This window comes from Elephas maximus, chromosome 7 (genome assembly GCF_024166365.1).
Source record: "Elephas maximus indicus isolate mEleMax1 chromosome 7, mEleMax1 primary haplotype, whole genome shotgun sequence".
NCBI classification, from domain to species: Eukaryota; Metazoa; Chordata; class Mammalia; order Proboscidea; family Elephantidae; genus Elephas; species Elephas maximus.
Genome location: NC_064825.1, coordinates 104,292,819 through 104,307,021, shown reverse-complemented (window position 1 = coordinate 104,307,021; position 14,203 = coordinate 104,292,819). Strand labels below are relative to the sequence as shown.

The following is a 14,203-nucleotide window of genomic DNA, read 5'->3' as shown; positions in this document are numbered from 1 at the left end:
AAATGGGAAAGACGGTATGGCTACATTCTCCCAATCTCAGAGATAGGGTAAGTAGCACCTGTCACGTTGTGTCAAGCTCTCCTGTCAGTGTGCAACACTACAGGTCCTTAAAAAGCAATATTTTGCCTTACTACTCTTGTTCTTTTATTCATTTTTCTGTTTTTAAATTATTTTTTACATTGAGAACATTTTATTAAAGATTTTTGAAAGCTAAATATTTGGGATTTTGAAAGTTGGTCATTCACGTAATGAAAAGTTAAGACAAAAAAACCAAACCGTTTCCTGGGAGTCAATTCTAACACACAGTGACCCTATATGACAGAGTAGAACTGACCCATAGGGTTTCCAAGGTGCAGCTGATGGATTTGAATGGATGGCTTTTTAGTTAGCAGCCAAGCTCTTAACCACTGCACCATCAGGGCACTACTCAGGCATAATGAAAAATGAAGTCCTGATACATGCCACAACGTGGATGAACCTTTAAAACAGTATGTTGAGTGATATAAGTCAGTCGGAGAAGAACAAATATCGTATCAGCTCACTTATGTGAAATATCTAGAATAGGCAAATGCAGAGAAATAAATATAGATTAGTAGTTACCATTTCATGCATTCCTCTTCTGAAGTCACATTCCCAAACAAAGATAATGTGATTCTTTCAGATTTAACTCTCATGATTGAGTGTGGAGTGTTCCTGAAAACCATAAGCTCCATCACTATTCCAATAAAGTATTTGTGGAATGCCATGCCTTATTGGTCTTATGATCTACTCATGTTTACATCTATAGTGTCCTTGATATTAAGTATCAAAAAGCATTGGTATAGGGAGAGACAAGGGAAAGGAGTGGATGAGGGAAGAGAAGAAGAGAAGAGGAGAGGAGGAGGATGTGAGAGAAGTGCAGGGAAGGAAAAAGGAGAGGAGGGCAGAACAGGAGAGAGGAGGGGTGGTGAGGGTAGGGGAGAGGAGGATGGGGAAAGAAAAGGAAGAAAAAGGGAATGAAGAAGGAGGAGAGGAGAAAAGACGAAACAAAGAAAGGGGGAGAGAAACTAAGAAAAAGAAAAAAGAGAAGAAAGATCAAACATGAAATTATCAAAAAAGACTTACTTTTTAAGAAGTGAATGTGTAGTAGTGTTCTAAACAAGGCTTACTTTTTAAAAAGTGAATGTGTACTAATATTCTAAACAAGACAAGCACTTGAAACCCAATTTTTTTATCAAACTCACATGTGGGATTTATGATCAGCATCAAAGAAGAATATTGACAAATAAATAAGTCACAGGTTGTTCTTGCATACAAACTGGTCAGGAGAAAGAGATTGTATAATAAGAGGTCATGTATACCCCAGTACAGAGTGGTGTAAGCTCCTGACTTGTGATCGGTTAGTTCTTAGTCATCAATTCTTACAAGGACTCTATTGTGGTTTTCATCAGTCCAGAGTGTATACAACTAGGGTCAAGGCCACATTAATTTACTGAGCTTAAAATGAAAGTGTTTCCAGAAAAGAAAAACCTGAAGCTTTTAAAAAAAGAGAGAAAAATTATGGTTCTCCAACATACTAATATCTACTCCATCCTGTAGATATTGGACATCTCATCCTACTTGAGCTTGGTCAGATAATAAATTATCCCAGACAGTATACTTAAGTTGCTTTGGCACTTAAAAGGAATTTAGGGAGAGAGTTTCACCAGCTCTACCCCATATCCATTTCTATGGGAAACATGAATATCTTACAGACATTTTTTATGGAACTTGGCCTTATAGCCCTGATAAAGGCTCTAAGAATATGGTACCCATATATTTTTTTTTAACCTAGAAAAGCAAATGAAATTACCAAGACCCCAGCAGTTGATTAAAGGTCCTCTGGATGAGAACTCTCCTACAGTCAATTCTTCTGAGCTTTTTTCAGAGTTTTCAGGCTCATAAAAATCTTAAAAAAAAGAAAACCATTGCCATCAAGTAAATTCCAAATCGCAAGGACCTCATAGGGTTTCCAAGGCTGTAAATATCTACAGAAGCAGACTGCCATATCTTTCTCCTACCGAATCACTAGTGGTTTGGAAACACCAACCTTCAGGTTGACAGTTGATCACTTTAACCACTGCACAGCCAGGGCTCCATCTTATATGTCCAGAGCCACATATTTTGGTCCTTGAGACTGAGACTTCTTTCTCCCACCATTTCAGAAGAATCCCATGTCTGAAATCAGGCTGTGTCAGGGAAAGCCACAGCCTTTGTGACTCTCCACCCAGAAATCCTCATACTCCTTTCTTCTCAGCTCCTTCGGTGTGTACACCACAGACATGCAATTTTATGCACGTGGATAGCATGCTTCTGGGCTAGTTCCTCAGGGAAGGGTAATTACTTTTAGGAACTTTTGCCAAAATGTCAACCAAACCCTTATCCCTTCCTCCTATTGTCCCTAATGTCAATGAATGATATTTTTGACAAGGGCTAGAAATCATCTAACAAAAGAAAAAGAAAAAAAAAACCTGTTGCCTTCAAGTCAATTACAATTCATGGTCATCTCATGTGCGCAGAGTAGAAGTACTTCTTAGGATTTTCAAGGCTGTGATCTTTCAGAAGCAGATCTCCAAGACTTCTTTTGAAATACCTCAGGGTGGTTTTGAACTGTCAAGCTTTCGGTTAGTAGTCAAAGGAACAACTATCTGTGCCACCCAAGGACTACTGAAATCTACAGTGTTGGGGTAATCATCATGCTGTACCCAGAACATTTAGTCCATTTACTTTTTTTTTTTACCAAATGTTCATTGAAGTTTTAAAATATAAAAGGCATAGTGTCATTTATAAATAACAAAAACTTACTGTTGAGTGCTATATGCAAGGTCCTTATTAAAAATATTATGAGTGGTACTCTTTGTAGTAGATACTATTATTATGCCGATTTTACAGATGAGGGGACTGAAGCAGTATGAGTTTCAATAATTTATCCAAGGTAGAAGTGAGTAGATGACAGAACTGAGTTTTAAACCCAAGGAGTCTGCCCCCACAGCTCAGACAATGTCTCTGGCCTCAGGATGCAACAACTCAGCTATTAAAAAAAAAAAAAAAAGTACTAGCTGCTATAACAAAGGAAAAGGTCCTATACGTGTGTATAATGGGGACATGGCTAAAGCTGGGTGTGGGTACGGATGTCCAGGAAAGATTTTCTTTTAAAGCGAAAACAAAAATACATTACCCAAGGCCTAGATGAGAGATCCATAAGATTTTCCTTGGCCAATTTTTGGAGGTAGATAGCCAGGCCTTTCTTCCTAGTCTGTCTTAGTCTAGACGTTCCACTGAAACCTGTCCACCATGAGTGATTCAGCTGGCATTTGAAATACTCGTAGATGGGTGGTGGAAATAAACTATTTCAAGTTTTAAGTAGCGAAGATATCACGCCGATAACTAAGGTGAGTCTGAATCAAGCCATGGTCTATTCAATAGTCTCCTATGCATGCAAGGTTGGATAATGAAAAAGGAGGACAGAAGAGCTGATGTGTTTGACAAAGAATAAAGTCAAAATAATGTCTTGGCAAAGAATATTGAATATACCATGGACTGCCAAAAGAATGAACGAATCAACCTCAGAAGAAATAAAACCAGAATTCCCCTTAAAAGTGAGGATGATTAGGCTTTGATTAACTTACCTTCGACAAGTCATCAGGAAACACCAATCTCTGGAAAAGGACATCATGCCTGCTAAAGTAGAGTGACAATGAAAACAAGGGAAATCTTAAATGAGATAGCCACAGCAATGGACTCAAACCTACCAAGAATCTTGAAAACGGCACAGGACCCGGCAACATTTTGTTCTATTATGCATAAGGTCACCAAGAGTCAGAGCCGATTCAATGGCAACTAAAAGCAACAATGAACAACTGTATACCAATAAATTAGATAACCTAGATGAAATGAACAAATTCCAAGAAACAGAAAGACTATCAAAACCAACTCATCAAGAAGTCAAAATCTGAATAGAACTGTAACAAGTACAAAGATTAATTGGTAATTTTTTTTTTAAACTTTCAACAAAGAAAATCCAAGCCCAGATACCATCACTGGTGAATTCTACCAAACACTTAAAGATGAATTAGCACCAACCCTTCTCAAACACTTCCAAAAATTAAAAAACAGGTGGATCAGTTCCTACCTAATTGCATGAGGTCAGTATTACCAAAACAATACAAAGTTATACAAGAAAACAGCACTAGTAAATGCCAAAATCCTCAATAAAATAAGAGCAAATTGAATTCAACAGTGTATTGAAAGAATTATCCACCACAATCAACAGGCAATGTCTCAGAATGGAAGGTGGTTCAACATATGAATATTAATCGATGTAATACACCACAATGACATAATGAGGGAAAATACCACATGATCATTTCAACTGATTGAAAAAACATTTGGCAAAATCCATCACCCTTTCGTGATTAAACACTCAACAAATGATGATGGAAAGGAAATTTCCTCAACCTCATAAGGGGCATCTATGAAACTCCCACAGTTAACACTATCATTCATGGTACTGAAAGTTTTACTCAAAATCTGGAACAAGACAAGAATTTCTGCTCTCACCACTTACATTCAACATTTTACTGAAACTTCTACCCAGACAATTAGGCAAGAAAAAGAAATGAAAGGCATACAAGTTGAAAAGGAACAAGAAAAACCATCTCTATCAAAAAAAAAAAAAATTTTAAATAGCATGATCTTAATATAGGGAATATAGTTTCTTTTTGTGGCATTTTATGCTGGTACTTTTGGAAAAACAGTTTGAAAGATTATTTTCCCTGAAGCCTTGAGGATTTATCTTTGCCCTCGTAATCTACCCCAAAAGTTTTGTTACTTTTGTCCAAGTTGATTGACATTCCCTGAGTAAGCTGTAAAGAACTTGGCTTTGATACTTTTTATCGGGTCCTGGGTTGCAGCCTGCTCTGTGACTGATTTCACCTTGCAGGGATTGGCCAATAGGCTATGCAAATGAGGTGACTATAGCTCACTATGCAGACCAAGTGTCTGTGGCCTATCAAAAGGGGATTGGTCAGTTTGTGACCCCTGGTGGGAAGGGCCATGCCCTGAAATTAACAAAGAATTTTGTGTGTACGCATCCAACTCCACAGAAGGATTTAGAGACAGAAAGAAGTAGGAAGAGAAGCAGGCTGAGAGAAAAAAGCAGACAGAAAGAGGATGCAAGGAACCTCCTAAAAGAGCTATAACAGGGCTCAAGGATTGTAATACTGAAGACAGCAACAGTTTGCTAAGAGGTCCATCAGCAGAGCCGGTGGGGACAGGCCCAAGAGAGGACAAATGGCAGGACCAAAGGAGCCGGACCTGAAGGAGCTGAGAGAAGGCCTACTCAGCCAAGAAGACCTGAGAGAGCTATTCTACACTGAAGAAGGAGGCGTTTCCTACATGCTTCATGGCCCTAACATCAAGTTGTAGCCTGTTGATCCTGATCCCACGTTGTACCCTGTTACTTCCATAATAAGTCACTTAAATGTGAGTATGGTCTGAGAGTTCCGTGTGGCCATTGCCAAGAGATTATCAAACCCAGAAGAGAAGCAGAGAATGTCATGGTAGGGACGGCTGGTGTCAGAATTGGTAAAAAGTTTGGAGGAATGTCTCTGACCTCCACCTCATGGAAATGGCATTGGGCTGATCCTGGTCATTATCTCCCCTGAAGTTAGATGGATTTGATACTACTACTAAACCCAGTGCCTACTACCCCCACCCATTTACACTTACATATACAAAACTCAACATTCCAAAAAAACCTTAAGAGGCTATTAAATGAGTTCATCATAGTTCTAGCATACAATATCTACAAACAAAAACAAACTAGCAAAGAGCAATTGAAAAAAATGAAACTAAAACACACCCATTTAAATATCATCAGAAAGAATAAAATACTTAGAATAAATTGAAAAAAATTTTTTCAATTTATTTTAAGTATTTTAAATAAAAAAAAAGACTTATACACTGCAAACTACAAAACATTGTTGGAAGAAATTATAGAAGACCTATATAAATGGAAACACATCCTGTTTTCATGGATTAGAATATTTAATATATTTCAGATGGCAATATTCCCTAGAACAATCGATACATTCAATGAAATTCGTATCAAAAATCCAACTGCCTTTTTTAAAAAAATGAAAAAGCTATTTCTATAACTCATATGGCAATGCAAAGAAACCCACATAGCCAAAACGATCTTGAAACAGAAGAACAAAGTTGGAAAGCAAACTTAGCAATCTCAAAACATGCTACAAAGCTACAGTAGTCAAAACAGTCTGGTACAGGCATAAGAACAGACATACAGATCAACAATATAGAACCAAGAGTCCAGAAATAAAGCTATACATCTGGGGTCAATTGATTTTAAACAACAGTGCCAAGGACATTCACCGAGGACTGAACAGTCACTTAAATGGTGCTGGAACAACTGGATATCGATATACGAAACAATTCATTTGGATTCCTAAATCACTACATAAAAAATTAGCACAAAATATATCAACAACCAGGGAAAGACAGCACACAATACAGGGGAGGTCAGCACAATTGGACTAAACCAAAAGCAAAGATGTTTCCTGAATAAACTGAATGCTTCGAAGGCTAGCGTAGCAGGGGCAGGGGCCTGGGGACCATGGTTTCAGGGGACATCTAAGTCAATTGGCATAATAAAATCTATTAAGAAAACATTCTGCATCCCACTCTGAAGAGTGGCATCTAGGGTCTTAAAAGCAAGCAGCCATCTAAGATGCATCAATTGGTCTCAACCCACCTGGATCAAAGGAGAAGGAAGAACACCAAGGACACAAGGCAATTACAAGCCCAAGAGACAGAAAGGACCACATGAACCAGAGACTACATCATGCTGAGACCAGAAGAACTAGATGGTGCCTGGCTACAACTGAAGACTGCCCTGACAGGGAACTCAACAGAGAACCCCTGAGGGAGCAGGAGAGCAGTGGGATGCAGACCCCAAATTCTCATAAGATCAGACTTTAATGGTCTGACTGAGACTAGAAGGACCCCAGTGGTCATGGCCCCCAGACCTTCTGTTGGCCCAGGACAGGAATCATTCCCGAAGCCAACTCTTCAGGCATGGGTTGGACTGGACAATGGGTTGGAGAGGGATGCTGGTGAGGAGTTAGCTTCTTGGATCAGGTGGACACATGACACTATGTTGGCATCTCCTGCCTGGAGGGAAGGCGAGAGGGTGGAGGGAGTTTGAAGCTGGTGAAATGGACACGAAAAGAGAGAGTGGAGGGAGAGAGCAGACTGTATCATTAGGGGAAGAGTAATTGGGAGTGTGTAGCAAGGTGTATATGGGTTTTTGTGTGAGAGACTGACTTGATTTGTAAACTTTCACTTAAATCATAATAAAAATTATTAAAAGAAAATATCAACGACCTTTTTAGCAACTAGCTAAAAGAAAAAAATGTAGCAACGTAGGGGTAAATTAGTGATATCTTGGTTAGTAGCCATAGTTCTTAACCACTATACCACCAGGGTTTCCTGAGATGTTTTTACACATTTTAAAAATTTCTAATTTAGATGTAATAACTAATTCTTTATCCAATAATCATTATTTGACAAAAATATATTTACTGAGCCTCTGTTTTACACCAGGTAATATGGTATGAACTGGGGATACAATTGCTAACAACAAAAAAAAAAAATCAGGAAAAAGTCCTGCCTGCTCTGAATTTATATTCTTGTAGTAGAGTCAGGCAATAAATAAGGTAATGACTTACTAGGGTAACTATAATCTGTGGTAAGTGCTATTAAAACAACAAATAGAGCACTGAGGCAGAAAATAAAGCAAGAAAGCCACTATGAATAAGGAAGGTAATCAGATAAGGCCTCTTTGAAAAGATGATATTTAAACTTAGATCCAAATGCTGAGAATTTTCATTCATGGAAAGCACTGTTATATGTGAAAGGCCCCAACTTTGAAAAGAACTTTTCAAGTTCAAGACACTGAGGGCCAGTTTGTCTCAAGGTTAACGAAAGGGAGAGAATAGAGCAAATGGGTTGAAGACAAGAACAGGAACCAGGTCCTAAAAAGGAACATTTTGGGAAGCAAGAAGAAAAGTGCGAAGGAAAGAATGAGGCCATTCCAACTGGAGCACAGTGATGTGGGAGGGAGTGGTACTGGATGAAGTCAAAAAGATGGGCGTTTGTTGGGCAGCAATTGTGCGAGGCCTTATAAAAAAAAAAAAAAAATGAAAAAGCCAATTATGATTCAGTGTAAATTTGCTTAAAGAGATAGCTTTCCTTACACCAATCAGCTAATCTCAGCTGCTCTATGTGAATGAAAGGGCTTTTACATGGGAAAAAAAAAAAAATGGTCAAAATTATAAGAAAAGGTTATGAAGAAATAAGGTAGAGATCAAGGCTTTTGACTGCATCAAAGAGTCCACCCAAGAGAGCAATGCCATAAGTGACACAAGGTCTTCTGGGTGAGAATGGTTCCTTGAGTACACATTTTAATTATTTTCATCCTGATTTTAATTTGGAGCTAAATTATTATTATTACAGTTAAGATTGTGAGAGAACTTCAAATCAGAATGTAGGAGAATAGATAATGGTACTCATTCAGGTCAAATGTATTCTCCTTCCCACTACCAGAAACACTTCTCCAATGGTTTTAATCACATCATTACAGCTGGTGGCCTCATATCCCTGGACATGATTAGATAAACACTATAAATTCCACCCTTGTGTCTTTGTTGAACACACAAACTAGACTGTTCATTGCCTCCCTGTGTCACTCTCTATCATATTACTTGTTCGGCCTTTTTTTTTTTTTTTAACACATTTCACTACAAATTTATCTTGATTATGTTTAGTTATTTATTACCTATGTCTCTCCCCTAAAAGTGTAGGATCGGGGGTCAATCTGTATGAGTTCAAATCCCACCTCAGGCATTTACTAGGTCTGTGATCTTGACTAAGCTATTGGAATCATTCAAGCTTCAGTTGATTCTTCTAGAGAACAGGAATAGCATTAACTACTTCATAAGACTCTTATGAGGATTAAATAAGGCCATGTCTTCATACTGCCTACCATATTGTAGCAAATAAATAATAGCTTTTACTAGGTTGCTGTTGTTGGTCAGTGCTGTCAAGTCTGTTCCCGCTCATAGTAACCCCATGTACAACAGAAAGAAACAGTGTCTGGTCCTTGCCACCCTCACAACTGTTACTATGTTAATCCCACTGTGCCACCAGGGCTCCGTTATACTGAGGTGGAAATCAATTCTAGCTCTCTTGTCTCCAGACCTCTGAATTCTTCAATACCATCTGAAACTTTGATGCTTACAGGACTCCCAGGGCTGAATAAGACCCCCAATGTCGATAGACAACTGCCTAATGTTCAAGTTAAAAAATACATATCTATATAGGAGATGGAAACCCTGGTGGCACAGTGGTTAAGTGCTTCGGCTGCTAACCAAGAGGTCAGCAATTCAAATCTACCAGGTGCTCCTTGGAAACTCTACGGGGCAGTTCTGTTCTGTCCTATAGGGTCACTATGAGTCTGAATTGACTCGGTGGCAGTGGTTTTATCTATGAGATGGGATTTTTCATACAAGAAAGTAACTTTTTTCCTAAGGGTATAGGGAGCAGGGCAATAACAACAGAGGTCCTGACTGAGACAAAATGAGGTTCCTGCTAATTCTAGATACCAGCCCAAATCTGTCCCAACTAGAAGTTGGTTAGTAGCAGTCAATATTTTTCCTTTCAAAAATAATTTTCTAAGATTTATTAGATGCATGTGGCCCTGGTAGCTTAGTCATTAAGACCTCATCTGCTAAGCAAAAGTTCAGCTGTTCAAATTCGCCAGCCACTCATTGGAAACCCTGTGGGATAATTCTACTCTGTCCTATAGAGTCGCTAGGAGCCAGGATTGACACGAGGGCAACGGATTTGGTTTTTGAGGGGTACTATTTTTTTTATGTACATACAGAGCCTGGTGGTGTAGCGGTTAAGAGGTCCACTACTGACCACAATGCTGGCTGTTTGAATCCACCAGCTGCTCCTCTGAAACCCTACGAGGAACTGCTACTCTCTTCTATAGGGTCTCTATGACAGCTGTAGGTTTTGGAGGCACTATTTTTTATTTAAGGACTGGGTTGTGTGTGTAATTTAAGGACTTAATATATATTAACCCATTTCATTGGCCCAAACACTTTATGAAGCAAGTACTATTATTATACTTTTATATGTGAAGAAAATGTAGCATAGAAAGCCCAGATAACTTGCCCTGGTCACATTTGAATGGAGAAAACCAGACTCCAGTGTCTTCTTTGAACCACTGCACCATGCTACTTCCCCTGAACAAATAGTTCCCTTTAAAACCTGCTCCTATTTTGGTTGCCTGCTGCGATGTCCTCAGGTTCATAGTAAGAATGATTCCTTGCTCTTTCGAGCAGTGCTTGTCATGAGAATTTCAGAGCCACAAATACCCCAGCTCCAAGGCCATGAAGACCCAAGGACAAGGGATGTCAGAAAACCATGAGACAGAGATTCAAGAATATCCAATGAGTTTGAATCCAGTTGTAGCCTCTAAGAACTCCTCCTGGGCAAGTCACCTTTCGGTATTGTTTTTCCCAGCACAGACAGAGAAAACATGGATCCTATCTTCTTAAGCTCATAAAAAATTAGAATAGCACTTAGGACCAAGTGAGTAGTTCTCTTATAATTTCTGCTTTCTATCTGATAAAATATCATTGAGTTCTGTGAAGATAAGGAGGGAGAGTTAACCTCCAGCTAAGTATTTGAAGCTTATTTCTCTGGTCTTTCTTTTTGTGGAATAATGTCAAAAGGGGGAAGTGACAGCAATGAGCAATGGCCTAATCTTCCTCCTTCCACTTTCGTTTCTGGGCATGAATAGACCGTATGGTGCTCATCCTTGACTTCTCCTGTTTTTCAATGAGCTTCTTATCTTTTTTTAATCTCCTTTCTTGACTTTCTCCTGCACTGCAGTTGTATAACAGAAATCCTAAAATCAGGGCTGGGAAGCAATTTCTCGCCAACAAACATATTTTGAATGAGCGATGGAATGCAGGGTGTAGGGAAGAATCAGTTTCTTTCCTGGACAAAAGAAATTTTTGGGTACACAATTTGTGGACTCAGTGCAAAACACTAATGCACAGTCTCTTGTTCTAAAATGACAAGCAATTTCAAGACAACAGTAGCAAAGCATTAAACCAAGTGTTGGGCCCTTCTGACTGCACAGGTCATATACCCACTGGAGATGGCATGGACAATGCTTTATAGGGTGATAATAATAAAAATTTAGATGGATAACCCACACTTTGAGGAGCACTGGTGGTGCAGAGTTTAAGTGCTTGGCTGCTAACCAGAAGGTCAGCAGTTCGAGAGCACCAGCTGCGATGTGGGAAAAAGATGTAGCAGTCTGCTTCCATAAAGACTACAGCCTTGGAAACCCCACAGAGTAGCTCTACTCTGTCCTATAAGGTTGCTATGAATGAGAACTCCATGGCAACAGGTACCCTACTCTTTATGTCTCTGGACCTCTGTCATTACCAGAATCATCAGAAAATTACTGTTTCCTCAGGAGTCCTCCACTTTTGCAATTCCCAGTTTTTCAGAGCTATTGAAGCTTTAAAATCTCAACCAAGCCACGCAAATACCTTTCCATTAGAAGAGGCAAAACTAAGCCTAAAAACAAGCATAAAAGGTGAACTCAATGAAGAGGAACCTCTACCGATAATTCAGGAAAACTCAGCCACTCACATTGCCTTCAACGTATTATAATTTCTGGAACCCTGGTGGTGCAGTGGTTAAGAGCTCAATTGCTAACCAATAGGTCAGCAGTTCTAATCAACCAGCTGCTTCTTGAATCCTTATGGGGAAGTTCTGCTCTGTCCTATGGGGTCACTATGAGTTGAAATCAACTCGGTGGCTTTTTGTTTGTTTGTTTTTGTTTATTACAATTTCAGATACTCCAGTAATAAAAAATGCTTACAAGAACTAATCTTTATTAAGTATTTAGTGCCTACTAAGAGCTTTACATGGTTTATTTTATCCTGATAATCCTAAAGAGGTCATCTTTTGCTGAAGTTCACACTATAAGCAGCAACACTAACATTTAAACTCCCGGCTGGCTTACACAGACATTAACCATTATGGCATACTAGACTCTACCACCCATTCCTCCCAAAAATGCACATAAGAGATGGTGTGTGAAATATCCTACATGAAGCAAAAGTGTAAAAAAAAAAAAAAAGACTCAATGTGAATGACTAGTTAGGATAATATAAAAGTAAGTTTTCATCCAAGTAATGCAGCTAGAATAAATGGCAAACCTTTCCTTTTGGAGGCAGGAAGGAAAAACCAGAAAATGAGACTTTATGTTGCAGAAGATTAGAATGTACAGAAAGAGAAAATGGAGAATAAATACCTAAACATTCCTATTATCTCAGGACATTTTGTTTTGGTTTTGCATTTGCCAAAGTAGTGGGTTTTCATTGCACAATTTATGAAGATTTGAGTTTCATGGTTCTCATAGCTTCTGCTGTGAGGGATGCTTCCCATGAAGTTTCTGTGAAGGGAATCTACAACACTATTGCTCAGAGCGAATGGATCACCTGCTTCAGAAACATCTGGGTCATTTGTTGAAATGTGGATATGTAAATACAACACTCCTCTGAATTAGAATGTCTAGAGCTGTGTCCTGGGAATCTGCCTTTTAAGAAGCCCTAACTGATTCTGTCAGTGTTTTAAAGATCAACAAGCATAGACAATAAACAAATCTAAATGGAATATTTTTATACTGATAAGTAATTTCCTATCTGGGCCTTTTCTCAAAATACCTATATGCCAATAGCCAATTATTTCAGAAAAATAGTGTTCACCTGATCTTGATCCATAGAAATTCTCTTCCCTTCTGTTCAACATTTAAAGAATAAAGTCATTTTATGTTGCTGTGATTATTTCTCACTTGAAGTCACTTTTTCACCCCAGAGCTTCTTCACAGCATTTTTCACTTCTGCGTTTCTAAGGGTATAGATTAACGGGTTTAACATAGGAGTGATCATGGTATAAAAGACAGTCACAGCTTTATCAATGGAGAAGGTAGTTGCTGGGTGCAGATACACAAATATGCAGGGCACAAAGAGTAAAACGACTACTGTGATGTGAGAGGCACAGGTGGAAAGGGCTTTGTGCCTCCCCTCCAAGCTATGGACCCTTAGGGAGCGCAGGATGACCACATAGGAGACCACCAAGAGGAGGAAGTTTAACAAGCATATGAATCCACTGTTAGCAGCAACAAAGAGACCAAGAGTATGAGTGTCCATGCAAACAAGTTCCAACAAAGGGATCAAGTCACACATGAAGTGGTCTAGGACATTGGGGCCACAGAAGGGCAGCCAGACTATGAAGAGGACCTGAATGGTTGCGTGGACAAAGCCTCCAGCCCAGACTATTCTCACCAGGAGGATGCACAGCCTGTGGCTCATGATGGTCATGTAGTGCAGGGGTTTGCAGATGGCCACATAGCGGTCATAGGCCATCACCGTCAGCAGGATGATCTCAGCAGCACCAAAAAGATGTACAGCAAAGATTTGAGTCATACACCCACCAAAAGAGATGGTTTTTCTCACTGTAAGACTGGCAGCTAGCATTTTGGGGGCCGTGGATGAAGAAGAGCAGCATTCAATAAAGGATAAGTAAGACAGGAAGAAGTACATGAGGGACCCTAAAGACTTGTTGGTGCTGATGGTGATCATGATGAGTAGGTTGCCTGCCAAGGTAACCAAGTAGACAATTAAAAACACAGCAAATGAAAGTTTTTGAAGCTCCGTGTTCTCTGTCAGGCCCAGGAGGAAGAATTCCGTCACATTATTCATCCACTTCATCGCTTCAGCTTAGGTGACAGGTGATGTCCCTGAAAATAAGTCACACTCATCCTCAATACTGACACTTTTGCTTAATAAATAAAAATATCCATGGGATATCTTATTTCCAGTTTCACAGAAGGTAAATACAAGTACAAAACCATATCAATAGTTTTATTACCCATATTCTACATAAGACACTAGAGGTAGTATTTATTTTAGTCTTTATAATATTCTGATTTGTTTATAATTTTCCACAATAAAAAATGGGTAACTTTTTACTTTTTTTTTCACTTTAGCAAGAACGTATACTATGCATCAGC

General features: G+C 39.0%; 1 protein-coding gene across 1 annotated transcript; it reads right to left on the bottom strand.

Moving 5' to 3' along the window:
* Positions 1-12,971: 12,971 nt before the first annotated feature.
* LOC126079821 (olfactory receptor 4C12-like) lies at positions 12,972-13,901 on the bottom strand. Its single transcript, XM_049891192.1, has one exon. The coding sequence runs from the start codon at positions 13,899-13,901 to the stop codon at positions 12,972-12,974; it is 930 nt and encodes a 309-aa protein (XP_049747149.1).
* Between the last annotated feature and the right edge of the window lie 302 nt (positions 13,902-14,203).